Source organism: Centroberyx affinis, unplaced genomic scaffold (assembly GCF_046629955.1).
Source record: "Centroberyx affinis isolate AG114_WGS23_722 - 3 ecotype Tasmania unplaced genomic scaffold, CSIRO-AGI_Caff_v1 ptg000969l_1, whole genome shotgun sequence".
In the NCBI taxonomy this organism is placed as follows: Eukaryota; Metazoa; Chordata; class Actinopteri; order Beryciformes; family Berycidae; genus Centroberyx; species Centroberyx affinis.
The window spans coordinates 511,943-539,365 of NW_027279540.1; the positions used below are offsets into that span (position 1 = coordinate 511,943).

Sequence of the window (27,423 nt, forward strand, 5' to 3'; positions counted from 1 at the left end):
AAAGTTTAACAATGTATGTGTGTGTGTGAGAGAGAGAGAGAAACAGTGTGAGCAGAGCTGGACCCCTGCGTCTCCTAGTCATTACAGCTCATTTGTCTGAGTGCTATTCCACTTGGCTGGGCTGACTTAACAGTTTGCCCTGGCACTCTGCACCTTCCTCCAAGCCGAACAGAGCGACACATGTGGGGAGAAAGAAATGGGGGAACATACTGTTTGGTTTGGTTTGTGTGTGTAAAAATATATACATTAGGTGTACAAAAGAGAACCATTTATTCACTTTAATAACACACAAACACACACACATAGACACACATCAAAAAAAAAAAAAAGTGTTTCTCATGACTGTTCTTGTTTTGTTCCATACATCAACAGGAACGAAAACATTTGTGAGCAAACACCCAGCACCAGCGGCTGTCTAATCCCCCTGATCCCCCGGAAAGTCTAATGACAACTAATCAGATGCACATCCCCACTCTAATTAACCAATTAGCAGCTAATGGATTCACATACTATACGCAACGCATGGAGGATTCATTATGTGACTCTCGCACACTTCACTTTACCGAAGACCCTCATCGGGCCAAATGACGAGTGGAGTTTGGTTATGACTCGCACACTGTCAGCACAAACCGCACTCCAACCTAGTGTGTTGAATTGTCCCTCTTTATTTTCTGTTATCCACAACTGGAATTGTCTATCATGTGGAGAAAAAGTTTCATGGGACCAAGCCAAGTCTCCCAGTCTGATAATGCATTGTTAAAGGACAAAAAAGAAAATACATCAACAGCATCAACAAGATAAATCTACATTCTACATAAAGCTACATTTCCCCCCCCCCCACCCAATTTTCTGTTTCTGCAGGATACCGATGATATACAGCAGAGGCAAAAATAATTAACGTTAAGAGAGTTAAGAAAGGGTTCACTAGGGCCACCAACACACACACACACTCTCACACAGAGACTTGCCTACTGGGCTACTGTTGCTGGTCTGGCATTATTTATGTTTGGAGATCACAGAAAGCCAATTTCTACACTGAATATCTCTTTGGCCCCTGGTTCATAATTCATAAAACACGTAATTTGCATCTTATAAAATGAATGGACCGAGCATCCAGTAAAATGATTTAAAATGCAGAATGGGCGCAAAATTCTCTCATTCTCAGTCAGCCTAAACTTTTAGGCACCTCTTTCACCTCACTTTCTCTTGTGGCTCATTTCTTGGTGGTTATTCTGATTTTTATAACTCTTGCCTCTTATATTCTGAAAGAAACAGTCTATTTATCAATTCTGCCAATACAGCATTGTTTCATATTGTTAGCCCACATCGCCTGTTGTATTAATGCTGTACAGTGACACACAATATGGTGACATGCCAGGACCTGTCCAAATGACTGCCAAAAAAATTAGCTATCAGTGAGAATTGCTCTAAAATATGAGTGATTACAGGGAGAAATGGCAACAATAGAGCGCAGCAGTGCAAAGGAGAAAAACCTTGGAAAACAAGAGAGTTGGAGGGTGTATGAAAAGCACCTGACTGCTTCTATTTAGCTTTAATAGAAATTATCTTTTGAAATACTCCACCTCATGAGCATATTCCACAGTATATAGTCACAAGCCATTAAGGCATGTATTGGCGGTTTTATTATTCAGACATAACGGTGTGAAATTGAGGAAAATATCTGCAAACAGACCAAAATAACAAATGGTAAATAAGAGCGGGGGCGTCATGCAAACTAAAAAACAGGCGGTGCACAAAAGAGTGTGGGGTCTTAGGGTCCTCATCCAAGATTTTTTTTTAAAGGCAGATATGAAGTGAGGTATATAGAGAAGCAGAGTGACAGGGGTAGAGCGAGAGAGAGAAAAGGGGAGGTAGAGAGAGAGAGATGTAGAGGGAGAGAGAAGGGAAGAAGGGAAAGAGAATAAAATGAGAGAAAGACATAAAGAAAGGAGAGAGAGAGAGGTGCTATATCAATATTTACTTAACTTACTCAAATCTGTTTTTGTAACTCAGTTATCTCCTACCTTAAGTAAATACTGAATATGTATAAAATAAACATACAAATTATTTGTAACACTGTACTTTTTTAAACCTGTTTGATGTTCTCCTCTGCTCTCCGGTTCTCTATCTTCTGTTCCATTTCCCCTCAGAATTATTTCTTTGATGAATGATTGATTGATGAATGATTTAGTAGAAATATTGTAGAGAGCCTGCATTTTGGGGAGTAACTGTAATCGCTGGCCTACTTAGTTTGTATATATGAAGATGACACCATTCAGTATTTGTAACTCAACCCGCCCTGCTGGCAACTTGTTCGCTTAAAAATTAAGCTTTGTCTGCTTCATTTTTCTAAAGACAAATACACACAGGGGAGGGGCCATTAATTCTCACACACACAAAATCACCTTCTCTCTCTCACACACATGCGTGCACACACACACACACACACACACCTGCTCTATCACACAAAACATCACCTGCTAAAATTACACCGGTACCGCACCAAAGACAACTATGGCATAGCTCTGCCGGCATTTAGACGTTGAACCATATTGCCTTTAGCCAACACCAGTAACAGCAAGTCATGCAGAGACCTACAAAGATTATTGTTGACAGCTAATTTAATTAGATACACAGTACTGTGCAAAAGTCTTAGGCACCCAAGAGTTTTTATATAAATTGTGTCTTAGATGTTTATTCATCTTTTTTTCTGCATTAGTGTGTCAGTAGACTGCTCTTTATAGTGCATTTTTTGATATTTAAAAACTTTTCATTTAGTTATTTTTGAAAGCATCTTCACTTTACTTTTTTTCTTTTACATGTGCCTAAGACTTTTGCACAGTACTGTATGTTAGCTAATTAGTCATGTATCCAGCACAGTTGTAGCTATCATCTTGTAGGTACAACTGGAAGCACTAGGGGAGGAGATGGGGCGCACTAGCGGGGTAAAAGGATTCACACACCATGCCAACCTTTCATTATATTTTTTATATTTTCGATTGGTCATGCTCAGGGGTAAAAACATATGAATTAATTTGTAAAGCTGTAATTCATTCATAGCCTAAAAAATATTTTCACAAGGACCAACTCAAAGGGAAAAAAACAAAAAAAAATCCCTGCAGCTTTGGAGGTGCACGTGCATCCCCAGGGTCTATGGGCAGGGTCCACTGAATAAGAGATTTGATAAATTTTCTTTCTTTAATCCCAATAGAGTACCTTTGTAATCAGGGAACCAACTAGAATATGTCAGGGGAAATCTTACACTATAGGTGTAACTTTTAGCTTCTGATTCATTAATTCAAGTCCAGATCTGGAGGGATGTTAACTGAATATCTAGATTGAGAAATTTAATTTAATTCAAATGTACTGCCAGAAAAAGATCAAATGTGTAAGGCATGCATACAAGCACATACATACATATAGTGTATATGTGCACACAGACCCACTCACTATAATGCAGCCACACACTGTTTGCACGCATGCATGCGCATACAACTCATAAGTTCACAGATTGAGTGTGCTCAGCAAGAAGAGCTTCACGGATGGCAGTTTTCCTTTCTTTTTCCGCTTGACAGACTTATCATCCGAGCTCAGGTGGTGCCCCATCTGTTTACGTGCTCTCTCTCTCACTCACACTCACACACTCACACACACACACACACACACACACACACTGCCTATACAAGTAGACACATGCTCTAGGAATAAACTGAATAAACTCGATTTCCTTCAAATTTCATTCCTCATCTCCCTCGCTCCTTCTCTCCCTTGCTTTCTGACCACATCCCTACCTCTCCTCCTGTGCCTCTCCTTCCCATATCCTTTCTTCATGTCCTCTATGTGTCAACTTCACTCCCCAACAACCTCAAACTCTCCTCCAAGTCTTTCCTTCATCTGTCCCCTAATCCCTCTATCCGTTCACCCCTCCATCCTCCATCTCTCCCCCCCCCTAACGGCCTTGTTTCTGCAGCCTGTCCCTGTGCTGGTCCCCATGTCTATCCTGCGAGCCGGATGACCATGCACCCTGCTGCGTACGGCCCACCCAGTCCAACAGCAGCAGATGGCCAAGCACACACATATGCACCTGCACACAAACAACAACAACACCTATACAGTCATGTACACACACAAATATGTACAGGCTCACACAAGCGCAGAAACACTGCAATGTACACAGCCACATATAAATACAAAGGCACATTCACTTTTACAAACCCACGCATAAACGCACGCACACACACACACCGTCTTACACAACTCACTATGTATAACAAAGGCACAAATACACAGATACAATAATTGGCCCTGACAGCCAGTCTTAACATAAAGACTTTGGCTTCAGAGGAGTTAAAAACTTGATGGGGAAAACTTACATATATTTCCCATTCGCCGAGCCATCTGGGTACGATGCATCATGAATGTATTCATCCCAGCGGCATTTATGCATTTATAAAATTCTGTTGTACAGAGCCACGAGCTGCTGTGAATCAATACACACTTCACGTTGCATAATGGGGCCGTAGGATGCATAAGATATGCACACACCAAACACTATAAAATGTGCGTTGACAGAAAGTGCTTCTAGAAACTGCTGAGAAGAAAAGGAGACTACTGGCTTGTGGATAAGTAATGGGATGATGTCGAGCACATATAATGCCACAAATGTCTTTTCTCGAGAGGCAAATGATTCTGTATAAAGCCTCATCCCCATCCCGCAATTAAACATGAAAAAATTATTAACCTAATGTGATTCCCCCAACGTTTGTTTACTGGCAAATGCACATTGACTGGACCACAGAGTTTGGCTGGTAAACTGACCGCACTGTAAAGTGCGCCATTTGTTAGGCAATTATCTTCATTCTACCAAGCAGAAAATAAGTTGTGCCGGATGGTAAGGTGTGCCTGTACTAAGCTCCTAATACCTTGCAGACACCGTAATTAGACAGCTCTTTACTGAGGGAAAGAGAGGGGTCCTGGCCGACCTGAGGGAAAAATCTAACGGCCAAAAGCAATTTACAGGCGCCTACCGATCTCTGTGAATATCTGATTTTAATGATGTAAACAAACAGAGTGGCCTTCAACGGCCTGAACATCAGCAGTAGTCGGAAAGTGAATGGCTGCCTGATTGCTTAGGATACAAGGGAAGGTCTGACTATGACTAGCTGGTGTTTAAAAGCTGTTAGGAGATGTTTATGTGGTGAGCCTACTGTTAAAGAACCCTGGGTTCAGCTGCCCAGAAACCCTGGGAAGCCGTTATGCTTGGCCACTCTCAACTTTCATGGTAACCTCAAACAGGCATGGCTCAAATAATCCAGAGTTTTGTTTTGTTTGAATGTTGAAAGCAGGGAAAACCAGCCATAGCATTTGGAAACGAGACCTGTTGCCTCAACTATGACAATATCCCCACATCTATATTTAAGTATTTACAGTAGCTGTGAAGTTATGAAGTTCTGTTTTAAATCACTGCTTCCCAGTAGTGGGCTGAAATCAATACAGTGGAGTGGCAGTCAGGCTCTTCTTCTGGAGATCTGACCTCAGTGTCACCTTGTTGCAGTGAAATATGAACAGTGCATGCGTGTGTGGGTGCGTGGATCCGAGCAATGTGTTCTGGGTCAATTGCACTGGTGGGCGGCAGATCATGCCTTTGGCACCTTGCTCTCAGGTCATCCAGTCCAAAGACAGATGTGCATCAGTTATTATTTGTGCCTCTGTGTGTGTGTGTGTGTGTGTGTTTGTGTGTGTGTGTGTGTGTGTGTACCAGCAGAGAGCCGAGGCCGGGTGCGGGGCGTCTGCATCTCCTGCCGTGCGTGGGGCAGCATGTGGTAGCGCTTGGCTTCGTTGACCAGATCCCGGCACGCCTCCGAGGATTTTATCAGCTCCTCGTTGTCCACCACATTCAGCAGGTAGGATGGATGGATGAAGGGAAGACGCACCACCGCCAACAGCTCTGACACATGCTGAAAGATGAAGAGAGAGAGGACAAAAGAGCGAGAGAGAGAGAGAGAAAAAAGAGAGCGATAAGAAAATGAAAATAGCTGTAATCAGTAGGTAAAGTGATCAATAACCGAGGGGGACACATAACAGAGGCGAAAATAAGGCAACAAAGTCAAACTGTATTAAAATGTTGTTTGCAGACATCTAAATTAATCTAGACTGATTGAGACTGCTAGGGATGCTCAAAGAGGAATTAGATGAACGACAATAAACAAATGCAGCCTAAAAGCACAGTGAATCAGAGTCTGCACTGATAAAAGGCACACACTCATATCTTCCTCTAAGAACTTAAATACAGCTGGATTAACTCCCAACCTCATTATACGTGTTTTTTTTGTGGCACAAATAATTTTGTTTACGACACCTTCAAAGAAAATAGGAAAAGCAACTATCGTGTTTGATCATTGAAAAGGCTGGGCTGGCAGACTGGGGGAACTTGGTAGTGGCAAGACACTTTAGGATCAATTACTGTCAGAGTGAGGTCGTCGCAGCTGGACCCCCGCAGAACACTGTCCACTGGCATCAGTCAAACACCTTCTGTGTGTGTGTGTGTTCTTATATTTCTGTTCTTATGAAGCCAATTGGTTTCACAAGGATATAAACATGTCAAAAATCATCCAAAGTGTGGACATTTTACTGGTCCTCACTTTAAGGGGCGAGTTAGGACTTGGTTTTAGGGTTAAAGTAATAATCTGTAACTTTTTCATACAAATGAGTGTCAAATTTGCTACTCTCCATCGCCAACTGATAACATACAACAGATAGTATTCGATCAGACAATAGAGATAACACTAACACCAACTAGCTTCCTATTAGCGCTGCTGTCACCTAGGCTGTCACTAGTTGACAGCTGCAGCGCTATGTCAACAATATGGCAGCAGCAACCGTGATGACGCTGATCGAATACTATTGATGAAAGCTTTTACATTTGCTGTTCTAAACACCTAACACAGCAGAGGAAAAATCCTCTGCTGCACAGTAAGTGATTTAGGGGTTTTATGTTTGTGGAAGCAACAATAACAGTGTGGAATAAATATAATAAGGGAGAAGAAATATAAGAAGCCACAGTCCATATTTAGTGTCTTCATTATTACATTATGTTGGGCCAGTGCTTACATTGAGTGCACAACACCAAAGCAATAACCGTTTATCACCAAAATCAGGAAAAATGAGAACGTTGCGGATTATCACTTTAAGGTTATAATTGGGATTAGGTTTAAATTAGGGTAAGGGTTAACATTAGGTATGTAGTAGAGAGGGTTAAGGTTTTGGGTTATGGGTTAGGGAATACATGTAGTCAATGAAGGTCCTCACAAGTATAGTAATACAGACATTTGTATGTGTGTATATGTTTGGGCACGTGCGCATGTTGGTTCCATGGCTGCATGTGCGCACGTTTGCATGTGCTCACATGTGTGTTTTAAGACAGAGAAAGGACAGACTGTTGCCACGACAACCATGTCTATAGCTCTCCCTGGCTGCCTAATGCTTATTTCTGAGTGTGTAAGTGTGTCGGTGCGTATGTGTGTTGTGTGTTGTGTGTTGTGTGTGCTGGCCTGTACCCCCCTGGGAGTCTCATCTGTGTCGATAGTAAAAGCTGTAAACAAGCCTGGACAGAGCGACAGAGAGCTGGGTGGAGATTGACCCCGTTGACCCTTCAGCTTAGAGCTACGTGACCGAGTCGCACCGGGAGAGCAAAGAAAACAGACTCACAGAAACATCATTCAGGGGGAGAACAAATAATAAGCTGACACTCTGCCTAAGCGTCTCCCTCTCCCACCTGAGGCCTTCCACTCTGGCATGTGTCCCATTTGTTTTCTACCAATGTCCCGGGCGCGTCTGACCAGAGAGGAGGGAAGAGGGGAGGAGAGGTGAGGGATGGAGGGAAGAAGAGGAGAGGAGAAGAGAGAGGAGAGAGGAGAGAGGAGAGAGGAGAGAGGAGAGAGGAGAGAGGAGAGAGGAGAGAGGAGAGAGGAGAGGAGAGGAATGGAGGGAAGGAGAGGAGAGGAGAGGAGAGAGGAGAGAGGAGAGAGGAGAGAGGAGAGAGGAGAGAGGAGAGAGGAGAGGAATGGAGGGAAGGAGAGGAGAGGAGAGAAGAGAGGAGAAAGGAGAGAGGAGAGAGGAGAGAGAAGAGAGGAGAGGAGACAAGAGAGGTAAGGACAGGAGAGGAGGCGGAGTAGCAGGGGACAGGCGAGAGAAAAAAAAGAGAGGACACGACAAGAAAAGACAAGATAAGTGAGCTAAAGTGAACTGAGGAGAAGACGAGAGGACAGGAGAGAGGATGTGACGGCTCCACAGCGGTCAGAGCAGAGGAATTTTGCTGATGACATTTCCTCTCTGTGTGCACGCCCCGAGCTAAACGCCATTCTGCAGATGGGACTGTCTGCCTTCCCTCCCCCACAAACACACACACACACACTCACACACACACACAGTTTACCCAACAGTTTATCAAACAAACAGCTCAATACCCACATAAACACTGGCTGTCGCTCCCAGCACCGCAGTTCAAACACAGCAAGAAAGTGAAGTCGAAGCAAGCTACTTAGCATACTGAGCCATTCTTGGGGGCAAAAACGCAAGCTACAGAAGCTGCTACTACCCAAATTAAAGAGCCCCCATAGTGGGAGATCTACCCCAGTTACTGAGTCATGTCACACTCAAATGGGGTGACTTCAGCCTCCGGCCCGCTGCTCTGCTTTGTATTACAAGCTCCTACACCCCAAAACCGCCAAAAATTCCACCCACTCTGGTCTTACGACATGTTATCGCGTCATTAATGCCAATGATCAAATATAGAAAACACACATTTGACAGTAAATCCTTTCAGACCAAAATCCTTACAAAATTAGCACAAATGCTTACACGAAGGACTCGATTTTGCTGAATTTCGGTTGATTTTGACCGAAGTGGCCCATTAAATCATATCTGTGCATGTGCAGGTCCTTCTGAAATAGGTCTGCTACTGACCGTTCTGACCCTCGGAGCTAAATTAAAGCTGTATATGGGGCAGTTTCGGCCAGGTGGTGCCCTTGGTGGCACAGCAGAAATGCTTGGATGTCTGTGTGTGCATTCGGAAATGCTGCTGCTTCCATGTGGAACAGCCCTTAATAAAAACATGCTGCTTTCAGGATTTGGAGAGGGGATGAATTCTGAGCATAACCAGTCTGCAGGTCTAGAGGTCACGGTGTGCTGGATAGACTAAGCCATGTTCTCACTCTCTCTCTCTTTCTGTGTGTGTGTGTGTGTGTGTGTGTATAAGTGTGTGCGTGTGTGTGTGTGTGTAGTTTTGGAGACACAGCTTTGGATTGGGTCACCTGAGCCCGTCTTTGGGCTCATCGCAGTAATGTCATGGCATAAAACCCACTCCACATCAATGCTGAACCACAACACACACACACACACACACACACAACTACTCTGTACTAAATTGTCACTTGCCAAACTGTTTTGAAAATGAAGCAAATGTAAAAGAAAAGGGGTAACATCTGGCATCTGCAAATCTTTGCTGGGGCATAAACTACATACATACACACACACACACACAGACACAGACACATCTGCTGTAACCTCTCTTCACTTGCCAACATCGTTGAAATGATAGTAAAACTGTGGCAAAGAAACAGCATCTGGTAACTGCAACTGAAAGGACTGCTACCACATAAACATCCCCCCAACACACACACACACACACACACACACACACACACACACACACACACACACACACACACACACACACACAACACACACACACACAGATGCACACGTGCAGATAGACAGAAAGATGTAGACATGGATCCAGTGATGTCTCTAGTGCTACTGTGCTGTAATCCAGTGATTCATGTCTGTGGTCTTGGTTGTTCATCTCATCAATAAAACAGAGTGTGTTCAGTCCAAAGGTTGATCCTGCTATAATTCATAGTACAAGAGATTGAGATGAGAAAGTAATCCCTGAGATTGAATTCTGATGTACAAATGACCATGGATGATAAAACCAACAAAACACAATTGTTTTGTTGGATTGGCCAGCATATGTTTGTGTGTGTGTGTGTGTGTGTGTGTGTGTGTGTGTGTGTGTGTGTGTAGTGGATGTGGGGGCTAGAGGGAGCAAATCAAGCTTGGCTGTCTTTCTTTACTTCAAGCCAACTCCGCTCCTCTACCTCTCTCTCTGCCCCCTCTATTTCTGGAAAAAAAAGAATTACTCTCCATCTCTAATCCTAACTAACTCTGTATCTCTCCCACTTCTCTTTCACTCTCTCTGACGCTCTCTCTCTCTCCTCCTCCATTCCGTCTCCTCGCGCTTCCTCCCACACATGCATATATCAACATGGAAATGAGGGAGTGTTGCACACTTGCTGCTAATATTCAAATCCAATGTGCCAGACCCCACAAAAAGGAGTCCTGCTTCATGCCAGCTATTAAAATTACTCAAATAGTAATTATTGAATATATAGGCTGTTTCCTTTTTTTTAGAGGGAACAAAATTATAAAATAAATGTCTGTTGTCATTTAGATTCTATTGTCCAATGATGAGGTAAAATTAATTTATAAGCCACTTTGTTTTCTTACCTGCACAGATTATTGATTGTATCTCTTCAGTATTTCTATGCTTTTTGTTATCATATTTTATCACACTTTTTTAAAAATATTTTCCCAGTCATTGGGCATATATACTTATAAATAAAATATATAATATATAGAGGGTATATTCCATATTTGTGCCATATTTGTGCTATTTGTGTCTGCCGGGTGTTTTGAGGCCTTTAAATGCCAGGGTTTACTCTGTCCCCCTATGGTAGGAATCAGTATAGACGAGGTGTGATCCTCTATGGGAACCGCAAAGAGTGTCAAAAGGCAAAGACCCCATTCTTATGTAAAGGCGGCAATATAGTATAAACAACAACGAAATTTGGCATGTTCCCACAGGCAAAATGACCGGTTTGCTACCAAAACAAAGTGTCGCATTGGCTTCGATCGCCGCAGTGTGCACAGGCCTCCAGCCAAACTAGTTGAAATTTTCACACAGCTTTGTTCACTGCCCCCCGATACACCATCATCTGCAGCTGGTCAACAATGTCAAATGATTGGTTGCATTTTTTACATGTGTCTTTTGGACCCCGTGTTTCCAGTTTATTTCCTTTGTTTACATTTGCGTTCATCTGTCCTCTGCTCATTTCCCAGATTAATCACTTTGAGGTTAGACTTGCTGAAGCTGTGAGAGAATATGTGCACTTATATGACCACGCAAGCAGGGACTATAAGACTCCATCTGGCATGCAGTGTCGTTAAACGAACAGACCTCAAGTCGCAGCGAGTAGAGAGACATTTGCTCGTAGCACCGTGTTCCACAGCAGTTCGATTTCTCGTAAGTTCGCTTTTATTTCTACTACACTGCCGCCTTAACAGATGAGCTTTTTCACATCTAAAAACCTGCCATCTAAAATGCAGTCCACAATATCTGATGTTCCAAAACAGTACAACAATAAGACATAATATTATAAGTCTTATTTCATTTTGGGTCGATTTCCCATTTAAAAGACATCCTTGTCGTTTTAGACAAACTGCTCGCACAACTATGCCAAAATAATAATTCCTTCCATGCATTTGTTAAGACATTACATACAAAAAAAAAAACAACAGACAACCCCTAAAGGGCTTTACCCTTTCATTCACCCATCTGCTCCATCTGTCCTGTCCCTCCTCTTTCTACCGTAACCCCGACTACCAATATTCCTTCCACAGGGTTTCACTTGACTTAACCCAGTGTGATTGTGGTTCACCTCTCCTCTCTTCTGTGTGGCAGATGTACTCCTGGGATTAGGCTAATTGTTGCCTCCATGCTACATTGTGTGTCCCGACATGCACCCTTCCTGGAGAAGTGACCTCCAGGGGTTTACTCTGATTACACGGTACTGGTCAGGCCCTGTCTGTGTGTGAGTGTGTGTGTGTGTGTGTGTGTGTGTATGTTAGACAATCTACTGCACCCACAGTGAGCTGTTGATGAAGCCTCATGGTGAGGAGAGTAAAAAGTGATGATTGGCTCTGAGTCACACAGGATATGGAAAAGGTGTTTTGGCTTAAGTATATTTCTTCAAAGTGTGAAACAAGGCACCCTAGTCAAACGTGTTTGTGCTTCTTGAATATACACCAGACTATCTGAAGTTTATATGTCTGAAATTTAGTTCAGATATGTTGACTGTATCTCAACACCTATTTAAAAGGGAGCAAAACCCCTCTTGAACCCAAGCTCGGGTAAATATTGATGGAAACTAATTTACACTACACTGCCATTAGGGCAATATGGCATGCAGGCTTTTACCGATGTATCTCGCTGGAATGCTGGTAAGTGCAGACTGCGTGTCATGGATGCACGCCATGTGAATTAAATCACACTGTGACTCAGGGCTCAGCTGGCTGTGTGCTAGAGAGGGTTATGTTTTTGTTTGTGTGTGCGTGTGTGTGAGAGTGTGTGTGTGCATGTGTGAGGCGTAAACCAGGTAAATGGGAGTACTCACGACACGGGCCAGCGAGTGATACACCTACACTCTGCAGATGAGAGCAGGCAGCATGCATCAGGCTCCATTTCTCTCTCTCTATCTCTAACAACCTCTCGAGCAATCACTCCCTCTCATGCACAGGCATGTGAGCGCAGTCCCTCCAGACATATGGTGTGACCTGTCATTCTCATCTCCTCTCCCACTCATGCAAGCAAACCATGGACAAATTTCAACAGAAATGACATCTAATGTGTGCAAATAAAAAATGTACCAAATTCCATCCTACTGGGTCATTAAAGAATAAATGGCATGCTTTTTTCACCTTATAAATAAGGACTTTGGTGTTTTTTTAGTGTGCAGAACATACGGAAACTATCTGCAGGAGTCTGAGGACATATGGAGAAGCTACTTTTAGCTCCTCCGCCCACACACACTTTTCCCTCTTTCCTTCTCCCTCGACATTGAGCATTTATAGGAGAGGAGGCCCGAGTCCATATGCTTATCCACTTATATTCTGATATGCAACCCAGATAACACCCTGTGCCCTCCTCTCTCTAATGGTCTCTACCTTACATACCGACACACACACACACACACACACACACACATACACACAGTGGAGCAGATGCACTAAAATACTGGCAAATCACACTTCATTGCATTCTGCATGGCATTTTTTCACATACTGCTGAGAGAATACATAATGCAGAATTTGGCTAATCAGAGATTGACCACATGAATGACAAGTACAGATGATTGAAATACCTCACCAAAACCTAATCAGAATAAAAAAACCTCATGCACAATTCATTTAAAAGTGCCCTATACAGTCACATACAGACTGACTGACAGGCAGACACACACACACACACACACACACACACAGGCAGGCAGACAGCGAATGTGAATGGGTTGTGCTTGGTGAGAGGCAGGGATAATGTGTCTAACAGGGAGCCTCTCATATCTGTCAGAGGCAGCAGAGAAGCAGCCGGGAGGCCGCCATCCACTAACACAGATGACAAATGTCCACTGAGCATTTCCCATTCCACTACTGTCAGCAAGGACTAACACCACCTGTGTGTGTGTGTGTGTGTGTGTGTGTTTGGTGTGTGTGTGTGTGTGTGTGTGTGAAATGATTCAGTGCCTCAGCGACATCAAATAAATGATACCTGAACGGTCATATCTATTTGCCTTTCTTTGAGCAGATAGAAGTACTCGTCTGCTTTAATGTGAAAAATGGACTGTCCAATCAGATTGCTCGCTTAAAACCCAGCCCCGCATGAAGAAGAAAAACACACACACACACACACACACACACACACACACTCACTAACTCGCTCACAAACACACAAACACACTCACGGGTCGGTGTGCATGAGTGAAGTGTGTGTTCAGCAGAGCGCGTGCCCATGTTTAGCCTCACAGTGATAACAAACTCACTCATCTGAAATGACCACAGCTTAGTGTATTTGTGTTTAGTGTGTGTGGGGGTTTCTGTGTGCACATATATATGTTCTTTCACTGGTAGCGTATGTATGGATGAGAGTCTCCTGAGTGAAGACATGTTCTTGTAAATGGTAGTTTGTTTGGGTTTGAGTGGATGCAGGTGTTTTGCCGTGTGTGTGTGCGCGCGTGTGTGTGTGTGTGTGTGTGTGTGTGAGACTGCATGGCTATATGTGCATAACCCCCGGAAGGAGGGAGGCTTGTGATGGGGGATGGAAAGAGAGATGTAGTGGAGGACAGACGCTGGCTGCTGCCCTAAGCTCTCCACTGACAGGTGCAGTGTATTCTCCTCTGAGGCCTGTTTCAGCATGACTACATAAAAAAAAAATGCTTTATTTCACTCATTTAATTCAAAGCATATTCATGTGAAAAACCGCTTACTGTACGTTGAAATAAATCTGATCGGTTTCGCTTTGTTTCTCTACTCATTCACTTAACTTTGAGGTCTTATTTTATGGCTATGGCTTTGCAAAGATATTTAGTATCTATTTCCCCTTCCACAATGTAGTGCGGTACATTTTTATTATTCCACAAAGATCTAGGGAAAACAGAGAGGACTGCTTCTGTTGCAGTGATAGCACAATCTGTTTATTCTCAATCTATCATATCGCCCGTGAAACTCTTTCGTAAGAGACCCCACTGGAAATGAGATGCCTTTGACTTGCTCTGGATAGGCAGCTGCTGTGGTTGAGTGGCTGCGTTCAACTCGCTGCACACATCAAGACTGAGCTAGCTATGGGACGGCGGAGACGGGTGAAAATGCGGGTCCAGAGTTCACTGGCTTGCATAAACAAGTCACATCCCGTCCACTCTCTAATACACAAGTCATACTCAGTCCAATATACAAGTGATGTTCAGTCGAGTGTGACGGCTTGTGTACATGACTGGGACATAAACGTTGACGTCCCGTGCATTTAGCGTGCAAGTGCGTGTGTGTGTGTAAGCATACATGTAGGAATGTCTGCGTGAGGGAGAGAGAGGGAGAGAAAAAGAGACAAAGAGACAAAGAGGAGAGGCAGAGAGGCGAAAGAAAAAACAGAAATTCCTCACATCGATCTCCATTGCCTGGCTATGTCTCCTCAAGTGCGTGCTTTTGTCACAGATCACAGTGGCAGCGGCGTATTTCAAGTTCATTTCAGTTCACTCTAGTTTCAGCTTCACCTTCAAAGATGATTTTTACCACTTAGAGCTCCTCATCTCAAAAACACAATTAACCTTCCTTAAGACTGGTGAAAGACTTCCTCCTTTTTAGCCCTCAAAACTTTCAGTGTCTGCTGTGAACCTGGGGCTTAGAAAAAAATCATTAAATTAAAAGTGCTGCACCTGGTCAAGGGAACATTAGTAGTCTTGGAACGTAAATGAATCATAATATAGTTAGGAAAGTCTGCTTTAAGCTTTTTTTAAACATCCACCAAATGGAAAACAGTTCCAGGGGGTTTTGTCCTTTGACAGTTAATTTTCCTAATTTTATAACTTCATAATGATATCATTTTTTCTAGTAAATTATTTTTTTTTCTACTTAATGAGTATTGGGGGAAAAGATCTGATATCACGGCACTACTAGAGACAAATGTATAAAAGAACAAAAATAATAACTACTAACTAATAAGCATAAAACGTAATGCATTTTAACTGTATTCATTTGGCTTAGGAACTGCAAATGTCAGGGCAGGCCACTGTTATTTCTGATGAGTGGACAGCAGGTCTTTGCTAATGGCAAGGCTGGCCTTTTTATCAAGAAAATACACCATTAACTGTCCTTTTAGCTATTACATTAGTTGGCCACTTTCCAAAGAGCCAATTTATCAGCATCCTTTGTCAGGCTGAGTCACCTGGCAAGATAGGATCCCTTATGAAATATGTTGAACTGAAGCGTAATGGAGGTCCTATTCAGGGCTTTGGCAGAGACTGGCCTGTTATAATTGGAACCATGTGTCTTTGGTCGTCCCACAAAGACTGCTAGGTGAAAGGAAGGACAGGCCTCTCTCTGTCAGCACCTCCAAAGAGAAAACACAACGTAGGACGCCATGTTTCCAAAGCCTTGTTTATGTAACTTAGGGAGCCGGTGTCATACAGGCTGAAAGCGGAGGGGGGTTTAGTTCTCAGAGGATGAAACAAAGATGAAACTGTCTACCATATGTTTGTACATTTAGAGGGTCTTCTCCTGAACGTACACACAGCTTATCCCCCTGTTTTGTGTTGTCATAACAATGATATTTAGGGTAGTTTCTCTGTTTTGATTTCTTTCTCACTCTCTCTTTCACAGAAATACACACATATATATACGCACGCTGGCCGGCCAGCACACCTTCAGTGATACTCAATCTACGAGAATGAAACAGCTCTCTTGTTTCGTTCAGTTCCTTCGTGTCTCATACCAACCCATTATTAACGCTCAAATGCTCTCACTCTGTCTCTAAGCGATGTCCAGGCGCTGTTTCCTAGTGCTATCGGATGTTAGTGACAGCATAGCGGAGAGAGAAAATTGCATATTATTTACCCAGCGCCTTCAATATGCCACTTTTCCACTCTATAGCCTGCAGCTTACAACCAACAGCGCGTGCACGGACACACAACACGTACAAACACACACACAGACACACACACACACGCATTCACACAAACTCAGCTCACAGCTTAAAGCGTCCCCCACCCGCCCCCCGGAGTTTTTCAGCAGTGCTGTGACATTCTGCCCTGACATGTCATTAAAAAGTGTCACAGGTTCTGGAGGAGTGATTTCCACTGCTCTCTTCCTCCAAACGACAGCAGGGACGGAGCGAGGGAGGCTGAAAATGATGAACTTGTGCTGGACCATGCGTGTAAACTCAGCCATTAGGGTCATATAACCTTCTCCTGTGGCATGATGGAAAGAACCTATTCTCTCCTTCCCTAGCAGCAGTCTTGGTTTTTTTTTTTTTTTTGGTCACACATGGCCCAGAGATTCGAGTCTGACCGAGAGCTCAATCACATCTCCGCTGCCTGGATGTCATGGCACCGCGCAGAGGCACAAACCATTGAATATCAGATTAGGACAGAGGATTCTTTTTCTTTCTTTCATTCTCTTCTCAGTTTCTCACTATCTCCCTCTCTCTCTTTCTCTTTTCTCAATCACTCTTCGCTGTTTCTATCTGTCTGTTTCGCTCTGCTTCTCCCTCTCTCTCTCTTGCTCCAGCTCTCCTTCTCCCTCCCTCTCTCTCTCTCTCTGGAGACAGGGTGACTGGGGTCTCTTTTCTTGGGAACCAACGCGATGGGAGTTGTTCAGACAGCCGGTAAAACGTTCCATCCATTTTTTTTCCCCCCCTTCTACTTCATCTGTGTAACTCACCTCTGCACCTCTCCATTAGAGTGTGAGATTGCAGGACTCCGCTGGACGGAGCTGGCTGGAGTCAGGTTTTTGACGCTGATGATAGAGATCCTATGTTCTCCTGAAAACTGAGAATCAGTCTCGCTGTGCCTCCTTGTGAATTTGCAGCACTACCAAGTCAAATTTCCCATCAGTCATCCAACAAGTGCCCATTTCAGTATATGTGACATCAGTATGAGTCTTTGATAACATTAGCAATGCACCAGTCATAAAATCTGGGGAAGAAGACATTATTAAAAAAAAGAAAGATACAATTTCTATGGTTTCAACACTTGTTCACACCTACATAAACAAGTGTTCGCTTCTTTCTCAGTCCTGATAGGCATCGCTATTTGGTTTGAATGACTCAGTGGGCTGTTTGTTGTTTATCCTTAAGCTTTGTATTGCACTCAGCGCTCTAAAAGCCTCCACTGCAAAAAGTCCAATAAGCCTGATGGATTTCGCCATAATCTTATAGTGCCACATGTCAAATGATAAACGATAAATGTTTTAATCTGAAATATGAAAATTCAAATATTGACTTATGTGCCTCACAGAAGTAGGTGCCAATAAAGTAAAATTGACTGTGGTGGTTTGCGCCGTACCCGAATCTGATACAGCTACTATGAGACCGTTTCACCCTCGCCGCCTGATGAGAAGACATCACTCTGAATGAGGGAAGCTTCCAGTGATGGAGCGATGTAATTTAGCTGATAATAATCTCACCTCCATTTTTAAACAGCTATAAAAGACTTTAAAGTAAAAGCAAAATCATGTCTTGCTTTTTATTCATGGTCTCAAGATTGAATCCATAAAAATCTCATGACCTGAGGTTTTACCCTATGGATGGATATCTATCTACTGTGCAATCCATTTACCTTTTCATATTCATGAATGTGGGCTGAAACTGATGCGCTGACCTTGCGGCTTATTGACTCCACGTTTGTTGAAATTTGACCCGTTGTGCCTCAGTGTCAATACCTATCTTAGGGATATAACCTTTGATTATAATTAACAGCCTCTAGAAACACGCATATAAGTCAGAAAACCATCAAAGCGACTCAGAGAGGACTGTGGCTGTCTCTGTTGTTGTTGGTTTTATCTAAAGCTGTAGTACGGTGTCTCATAAACAGATGAAGTGAAACTAAGAATAGAGCGCATTCTGAGGGCAAAGCACTCCTGGGATTATACACAACTGCTGTGTTAGGCTGCATCTGAAGCACACAGTTGATGAACAGTACCGAGAGAGAACATGAAGTCACTTGTCTGGTTTCTGTTTTTTTCTCTCTGCTGTGTACTGTGCTCCTCTTGAAGCAGACAGGACTAATACAAAAACTGAGAACTACACTAATACTGCTCTCTAGACACATCTCTGTTGTCAGTGATAACAAGCATGAGTTTTACCTTACTTTTTTTGTGTCATGGCGTACATACAGTGTGTATTCACTCTGGAAAAGAACACTGCAGGGCCAGAGCAGAGCAGAGACACACACTTTCCAAACTGTTTCCCTCGTCATCGCCCCCCTTCCCTTACCTGTACTCTGGTGTTGGGGTCTTGTTTGATCCACTTGATGACCGTCTCGTACACCAGCTCCTCAGCCTTGGTGTTGAGACTGTCGTTGGACAGATAGGCCACCAGGTCCTCCTTGGACACGCTCATGATCTCTTCCTGGCCCGCCACCTGGAGAGTGACAAGTTCAACTGGTCAAATTCCTAGTAAGTAAGTACATAAGTAAACTAGAAAATTCAACACCTAAAATCTCCAGAGGCACAGTGAACTACATCTGCAGAGATTATTTCACAATTATCTGAAATGCTTTCAATTAAAAGCACTATAACCCAAACATACTGTGAAGGCTGTTTTGGAATGTGTGCACATGCAGGTATATCTGATATCTAGATTACTGGATTGACAATTCAACAATCCAAATTTTTTGCAGACCTCTATTCAATAGGGGCCCAGGAAGGAACTGAGGTCTCATTATAGCTATATTCTCATTCTAAACAAAGGTGTGATTACACTGTGAGCAAAATGATTAACAAGTCACCGGGCGTCCATTCATTTCCTAGAGAGCAGAGCAATCAGGGGAACTCAGCAGATGTTGTGATGTTGCTGAATCAGATTTGCGTGCTTCCTTGTTGTGAGTTTGTTTCATGAACAATAGTTCTGCCTGGCAAGTAAACAGAGCTCATGTTATTGTCTATATTTTTTTTATAAGACTGCAAGTTAGGCATTTAAGATTGCATGTCTGTACTTGTAGTTTTAAATGTTTCATCACCCACACACATCACTATTCATCACGGGCAAGATGTGCTGTAAAGAGTTTTGAAACATGCTTGTCATCAGTGCTATATAAATAAATGAACTTGAACTTGAAGTGCAAAATGTATGAGAAGTTGATTTCAGCCATTCAAGGCTTCCCAGTTCTCTACAACTTTTATTTGAAAGACTACAGGAGAACTCGGAGAACGGTTGCATCCATCGTTAGAGTCGATGGTAAGCTCTGAATTAATTAAATTGATTTTTTTTTCTGTTTATTTTCGATTAATGCTACCTCATTAGCGCTACGTTAACTTATCACAACGATGTAACCTCATCAAAGGCAATACCAAAGCAGTGAAAAATGCATGATTTGCCTGTTCAAAACTTTGTAGCTGCACAACAACACAACATAGATGCAATCGCAGCCGTTCGCACTGCCAATAATCTGTCAGAATAGAGCGACCCATCAACCAAGTGGCTCGCAGTGTGAACACACAGCTACACATACTTCACACCTTCCATCATTTCAAAGCGTTTTCTGTTATTAGGTGTGACCACGGTGCCGTTGTGCCACAATATTGGATGTTTTATTCACCGAGCGCCTTCATACGTTTGTGCTAGGAGGGCCAGGTCATGAGTCACAGCGGGGAACGATGCTCGACTCACCTCAGGGAAGTTCTGCAGCGCAAAGGCTTTGGCCATGTTATGGAGCTCCGTGCAACTCATGGCCTCAGCCATAGCGAGCACTCCCAGACAGTTAGCTGCAGTCAACTGTTTCTCTGGAGTCAAGAAGAAAGGTTGAGGAAAGAGATTGGGAGAGAGAAACAGAGAGAGAGAGAGAGAAACAGAGAGAGAGAGAGAGAGAGGGAGAGAGAGAGAGAGAGAGAGAAAACAAAAAAGAAACAAAGACAGACAGATTGATTAAACCAGAAAAAAAAAACATTGTTCAGACATCCATAAAAAGATCACAGAACCAGGGAGCTAGGGAGAGTGAAAAGGAGGCTGGAGGGAGCGCAGACCCATAGCCTATCGGGGTGTGTATCTGCCTGAGACTAAGGGAGAGCGAGTATAATAACTCAAAACAGCTCCAGGGACAAACAACAAGGGGAATCGATCGCTCACAGCCCAGGCGGGAGGTAGTGGATGGTGGGGAGCGGGATTTGGGATTAGCTGGGCCACTTTAAAGAAGTCCTGTCAGATCTCTGGGCCTACTACACACACACACACACACACACACACAGCCAAGAGTGTATGAAACTACCTGATGGCCACGCCAGGAGGGACAGAGCTTATATTATGGTCTAAAGTTGTTTTGGGTTTTTTTTTGTAAAAATGCAAGTTAGACATTTAAGGTGTGTCTGTAATTTTAGTTTCAAATTTCATCATTTGCACATCACCATTCGTCACAAAGAGCAGGATGTGCTGGGAGTGTAGCACACATACGTACACACACACACACACACACACACACACGGATCACCCTGGTCAATGGCCACTGCAAGAGGCCTGATTAAACAGCAGCCATCAAAGGGAGGTGACGCCAGGACTTTTATCAATGAAGACAGAGAGACTGACCCTTCCTAAAACAAATATCACCCAGTAAAGGTCACCTAACATCTGCTAAATCACAACAAAACAAAGGCCAACCCAAAGACCAAATAAAAGCAGGCTTCACGCTGCATCAAAGTGTGGGTTAGGGGAAAAACAAAAGGCTGTCTGAAAAGGGCCTCTGTTATGCCGTTTGACTGAGCAGACAGGGTTTTACTGTATGTGCTCGCGTCCATGTGTTTGTGCTGGTTCAGTGTGTGTGTGTGTGTTTGCGTGCAAGCGTCCACGCATATGTGCAGCTGTGTTTACACACATTTGTAGTTGGACATGTGTCACACCACTAGGGCGTGTTTGTCTATGCATGTTAACTGGATGGTGGGTTGCAGGAGAATTTAAACAAGTTCCCTATTGTTCTGGAGAAAAAAAAGTCTTTAAGACATTGCCAATATTATGTTGGCAGAACTTTACACTCTTACATTTATTTCTGCAATGCGAGACAATCTGAGTAAAACATGCTGGTAGCTTAGTTAGTCACCTAAAAACATTATTCTAATAATTTAGATTTAGCTAGATTTAGATCAGCTTGCAAAATAGCCTGTAAAACCAGTTTTGGATCAGAAGAATACAACCAAAATATTTCATAAAATGTATGTCCTCTGGGAAAATATTTGTAAACCACTGCCACTGACTACCAAGCCCACATTCTTAATAAGAGCTGAAATATGGAACCTGCTGCTGGTTCACTTGTAAATCTTCTGGTTATAAAAAAAAAAGTTATGATTTCTGCTATTCACAAGAACTTTGATTAAAGGATTGATTTTCATATTTCTGAGCTTAGGGCCACAAACCAATAACCAATAAATTAAGAGCAAGTGAGGTACAATATGAGCAACTTTTTATTTGCCTCAATCTGAAGTTCTCTGAATAAAAGTAGAAGTGGTAGAAGTAGGTCGAGGAGATGTTTGCCATTTCTCCTCAGTGTATTTGTTACAAACTTCAATAATATCTGACACAGTATCAATTTCTCTTTGCTCAAGGACACACTGTTGTGTCTGTATTTTTCCCCTTCTAATGCGCTGAAATGTCATGAATCTTGTCGTGGAAGAATGGATTGACGTTTCAGTGGCAATGAAGTCTACAAATGGTTTCCCTGTTTTCTCTGCAGAGCTACAAGTCCGTATTTTTGTCCAAATGGAGAAAAACAAATCAATAATGTGGCTGCTGTTTCTCTTTACTTTCTTTTCACTCCTTTCCTGGAGCTGACCTTTTTGCTAACATCCAGCCATTACATCCCATGTGTTATGGATATCCAAAACAATCTCTGTTAAATGGAATGCAAAACCTGACATTTGCAGCTTTTTGGTCGCCTGACCCAACAAAATCTGGGACATGCCATTTGCTTTTCATGTTACCCCTTGGGTTCCCCTAAAGCCCTGCCCTCGTCTCTTTCACACCCTCCCACCCACAACCTGCCCTCCTCCACTTTCCTTACCTTGTCCAAGCATCAATCTGTTTTGGTATTTTTCAATTCCATCATGGTTCAGGCCAGATGATTTGACATTTAAGTGACAATTGTTCCCTGACCTTTTTATAAATCTGCCCCGGTGCCTCGTCCTGCCCACTGGGATAAGATCAGAGGCACCGTGCCCAGCTGAGAGTGTTAGCAGGCAGAATTCTCTCACTAAGCAACATGAGCTTTGGAAACCTGACAAAAAGGAGCGTGTTGTGCCAGAGTCGCCGAGGAAATGTAGGCTTTCCACAACACATTCTGTAAGGTTGTGCATAGTGAGGAAGCATGACAATGTTTGAAAATACATGCGGCGGTGGATACTGCACATATCAGCAAAGGTTAAACAGGAACAGCTGATGTAACCGGCGCACACACACACTTGCAGATATACGCACCCACACACTTTCAATATAGCGTATACACCAAACATAGACACTTGTACACACTAATAAAACGCCTCCTGTTTTCTGTACGGTTCCTACCTAGGAAGGAGACACAGACTTTACAGAAGGTGTTGAACTGGAACTTGTTGGCAGCCTCCAGTAGCGTCTTGGCGTTGGCCGAGTCGATGACCAGCGATCCCGTGTAGACAAACTCCAGCAGCAGCTCCAGCACATCTGCGTTGATGTTGCTCATCTTCAACTCCAGCTTCTCCCCATTCCTCGTCTCCCCTGACGACCTGACCAACCAATCATGGCAGAGAGAGGGGAGTTAAAGAGATTCTGGGAGGAAAAAAAAAAAACAGAATAGGGAGACAGATACTGTGTAGGCTACACACAAACACCTATAACACACACCCAACCTGGGCCAGTACAGGAGTGGGGAGAAAATAAGAGAATCATTACACAATAAGATAACAACGTAAAGTGAAAAGGGAAAGGAATAGAACTTTGGATGGTTTCTACTTGTCTATGGGGCTAGCAGATTTGCACTGTATGCAACTTTAGTGCTGCATCTGAAACAAAATGTACTTTCTGAACAAAGATTAGGCAAACAAAAGTTATTGCTTTGTTTCTTTGTAGGGCAAAAAATTACATATCCAAAAGGCATGCTTTTCACGTGTGTATTTTTTCATGTATGCATAGTATTAGAGATGGACATGCATACATGGCAGGGTATATATGAACTACAGGACAGAAAACAGAGAGAGAAAGAGAGTGACAGTACAATACATGCATTGACATATGACAGATTGCGGCTCATGGTAGTTACAGTGTCTTGTGTTTGAGAGCTTTTGTTCTTCTTGTGCCTGTATCATTGCTGAGTGTTGTATATCAAAGCAGCATATCCACTCCTACTGGCACGGTGTAAGAGGCTGCCTGGGAGTGCTTGGATGGGCAAATTAAATAGAATATGATATCCTCTCCTAATGCAGAACCTGAGATGTGCGAGGACTGGAGGCTGCTTTCAGAACTGGGCCACACTGTGACTTCACCGGGATCAAATGGCCGAGATTAGTTCACATGCAGGATCCCCCCGGGGAGGTATGAGAGCGTTAAATAACGCCTCACCACCCATGTTTAATGTCCCATGTGAAACAATAATCCACTCAAGGGCAAAATAAATGGAATCAATGCCGCACAGAACGCATGCTCCCGCTACTATGTCTTTTCCCCGCGGCTATGGACATCAACAATATGAAAAGTAGCCGGCATTAAGATGGATGGAGGCTGTTTCCTTCTGTCACTCATGGCAGCACAATGATAACGCTCTGTCTCTTTCTGTGTGTGTGTGTGTGTGTGTGTGTGTGTGCGTGTGGCTTTCCTTTTCTGTTGGAGTCAGTTTGTTGCATTAGAAATCGTGACAAGCAGTCAGCATTTGGTGAGACACAGACAGCCAAACAAACAAGACGAGACAGATGGACGGAATGGTTAGAGTGAAGACGCGGGAGAGAGAGAGAGAGAGAGGGAGAGAGAGGGAGGGAGAGAGGGAGGGAGAGAGGAGAGGAAGAAGGGAAGGAGGGAGGCAGGGCGAGACAGTTCTTCCACAGGGAGCCAGCAGCCATCCTTCTGAGGGAGGGGTTGGGTTGTTCCATGACTGTGCCTTGGTCTTTTAAATAAGAGATAACCCCCCCACCAAAACCACCAACACACCTAAACAGAGCCTTTGTCCCCGCTGCAATAATCATCAGTAGCCTGTAGTATATGAACTGAGACATTAGTTGTCATTTAGAGCGCACTCAGGAGGTGAGAGGGGAGAAGGACAACGAAAAAAATAAAAAATAAAAATAAGAAAGACAATGGCATTTGTCTCTGGATGGACATTGGCTGGAAAAACCAAGGCAGTTACTCTTTTTCCTCCTGCAAAGCAAAAAGCCACATGGTGTTATTGCCCTTTTCCGCCCAAAGCCCTGCAGTGGTGGCAGGTAGTAAGACAGAAAGAGGGGGAGGGGGAGTGTTGTCCAGGGTTAAAGCGATGGAGGGAGGTGGGGAAGAAAAGAGAAGGGAAATTTAAAAAATAAAAAAAGAGATAAAAATAAAACAAGAGCATGCTCATCAACCTGGTCAATTAGTGCAATTGGAACCGGCTAGAGTGGCAGTTTGTTTTGTCTGAGCACTTTTGTTATGGAAATGACTTTCCGGAGCTTCTAAGAGAGGTGGATATTTATGCTGCGTCTGATTGCAGACTTGAATTTAAATTGTGAAAGAGGGAGGGAGGACAGAAAAGAAGTAGAGAGAGAGAGGCAGAGAGGCAGAGAGAGACAGAGAGAGAGAGAGAGAGAGAGAATAAGGAAAAAATATGGGCACACTCAGGGAAAGAAATTTGTTTGTGAAAAATGCACCACTTATTCAAGAGAAAAAGTCTTAAAATCAGCAGAGACTGTCAAAATGGAGGCGAGCAGAGGAAGAGAGGGAGGAGGGGAGCACACACACACACACACACACACACACACAGCTTCCTAATACATCCTTCAACCTAAAAAAGCCCATTTTACAGGGAATACATTTAGCTTGTTCTTACAAAGCCATTTATTCTGTGGAAGTACATACACTACCTAGATATGCTAAAATAGAGGCGCATTCGGATGCAACGCTTACACTTTCTGTGCTGAAAAATGGGTTGCACTTATATGTTCTGCCACTACAGATATGAGGAATCAAATCTAAAAAAAATAAAGAGATAATGTGTTTGCTTTATCGGCAGTGTAATTCAAGTTTTGCACGCGTTTGCTTTCTGGTATTGAGGCTGCAATGTTGCATACAGGGAACATCAAGGCTATCTGACTGGAACAAGTCCAGTTCATGTCAAATACTCAGAAGGACAAAAAGGACAGGGCGACAGGTGGAAAGTTAAAAGCCCAAACCTCCATCCAAGTGTGAAGGGCTAGCCGCACCATAAAAAAACCCCAAGAAGTGGACATTGGATTGACAGAACTCTTGATACAGGTGACTGATAAAAAAAAAAAAAAATATATATATATATATCTCAGGGAACGACGGCAAAAGAAAATGGCAAAGGGCTAAAACTCCCATCTGCAAGTCTTATTTTTATATGATATTGGTTAGTAAACTGTCCATTTTTATCTGCAACCGGGGCTGCTTTTGGCTACAGCAATTTTGGCGTGCTCTCTGTATGGCTAGATGGAGTGAGGCCTTTGTCTTTATGGTTGAAAAAAAATAGTTGGCACGATGTGGATGACTAAAAAGTGAGGCGAGTGTTACAGCGCCCAGCCTTCCTCGCAGTCTGAATCGAGCAGACAGAGTAGAGGAGAGGTGAACAGTGCACTCAGGGCTCAGCTGCACTGTTCATTCAGGGCCGACACTGTAATGGGCTTTAACAGAGCTCCCCAGCTCTCTCGTAGTCATAACACCCTCTGACTTACACGTGTAAGAAATCATGGGTCGGCAGAGAGAGAGAGAAAGAGAGGGAAAGAAACAAATGGCACGAAAAAGCGCGTGTCAGGACCGCTCAAAGATTCGGCGCTTTTTGCATTACCGAGGTGCGGAGGTGCAGTGGCCATAAATTAGATGGCTGCAGAGAATACTTATTGGAAAATCCCGAGGGGTAAAATGGAATTACTGGAGATGATCCGTCTCCCTGCTCTGTGCATCGGCCCTTTAGAGGGGAGGGTAATAGGTTTTTTTGGGTGGGGGCGAGTGCAGACGTGCGCGCACATTCGGGAGCGGCATTACATCTTTCAGGTATCATGGGGTAGAGATGGCAGGTTGAATGAACGCATGCTGTAAAAGGGGGCCGGTATGCTTTAAGTGCGAGAAAGACAGAGAAGACAGAGAGAGAGCTTCAGATTTTGTCAAAAACCAAGAATTTGTCTGACAAGATTTGGAATTTTCCTTTAAAGACGGAAAACGGTCATAAAATGTGAGTGTCAGCAGAGCAGTTTACTGAAAAAGCAGTAATTTTAGAGTTTAAGGGTTACATTTTAACTACTTCTGTTAAAACTAATGACTGCTGAGGAGGAAACATAACTTCGAAATGAACATTACTTATCTTTCAAATTGTAAACATGAATTTACATCATTACTTTACCATTACATGCAGCGCCAACTGGGCTTATGTGCCAATTAAGTGAGTCATTCTTAAGTGAGTCATTTGGTTGGTGTGTGTGTGTGTGTGTGTGTGTGTTGATGAGCGTGTGTGGGTAGGCCAGGGAAAATAAGTGCGAGGTGCACTCTCTCACCCTCCAGGATTACATCTCTACTTTCACCCTGACTGATGGCAGCCTGCCTGGATAACACACATGAATTATGCCTCTGCCTCCTGCACACACACACACACACACATGCACATACACACTCTTTAT

The 27,423-nt window shown here is 43.3% G+C and overlaps 1 protein-coding gene across 1 annotated transcript in view; it reads right to left on the bottom strand.

The window, feature by feature from the left end:
* Positions 1–27,423, bottom strand: part of LOC139646276 (kelch-like protein 29) — a 197,188-nt gene that overhangs the window by 38,593 nt on the left and 131,172 nt on the right. Inside the window, exons 8-11 of the mRNA XM_071522256.1 lie at positions 23,144–23,340; positions 20,270–20,382; positions 18,875–19,021; positions 5,759–5,957 (exon numbers count right to left, since the gene is read on the bottom strand). Of these exons, the coding sequence (XP_071378357.1) occupies positions 5,759–5,957; positions 18,875–19,021; positions 20,270–20,382; positions 23,144–23,340 (656 nt within the window). The remainder of the gene's footprint in view (positions 1–5,758; positions 5,958–18,874; positions 19,022–20,269; positions 20,383–23,143; positions 23,341–27,423) is intronic.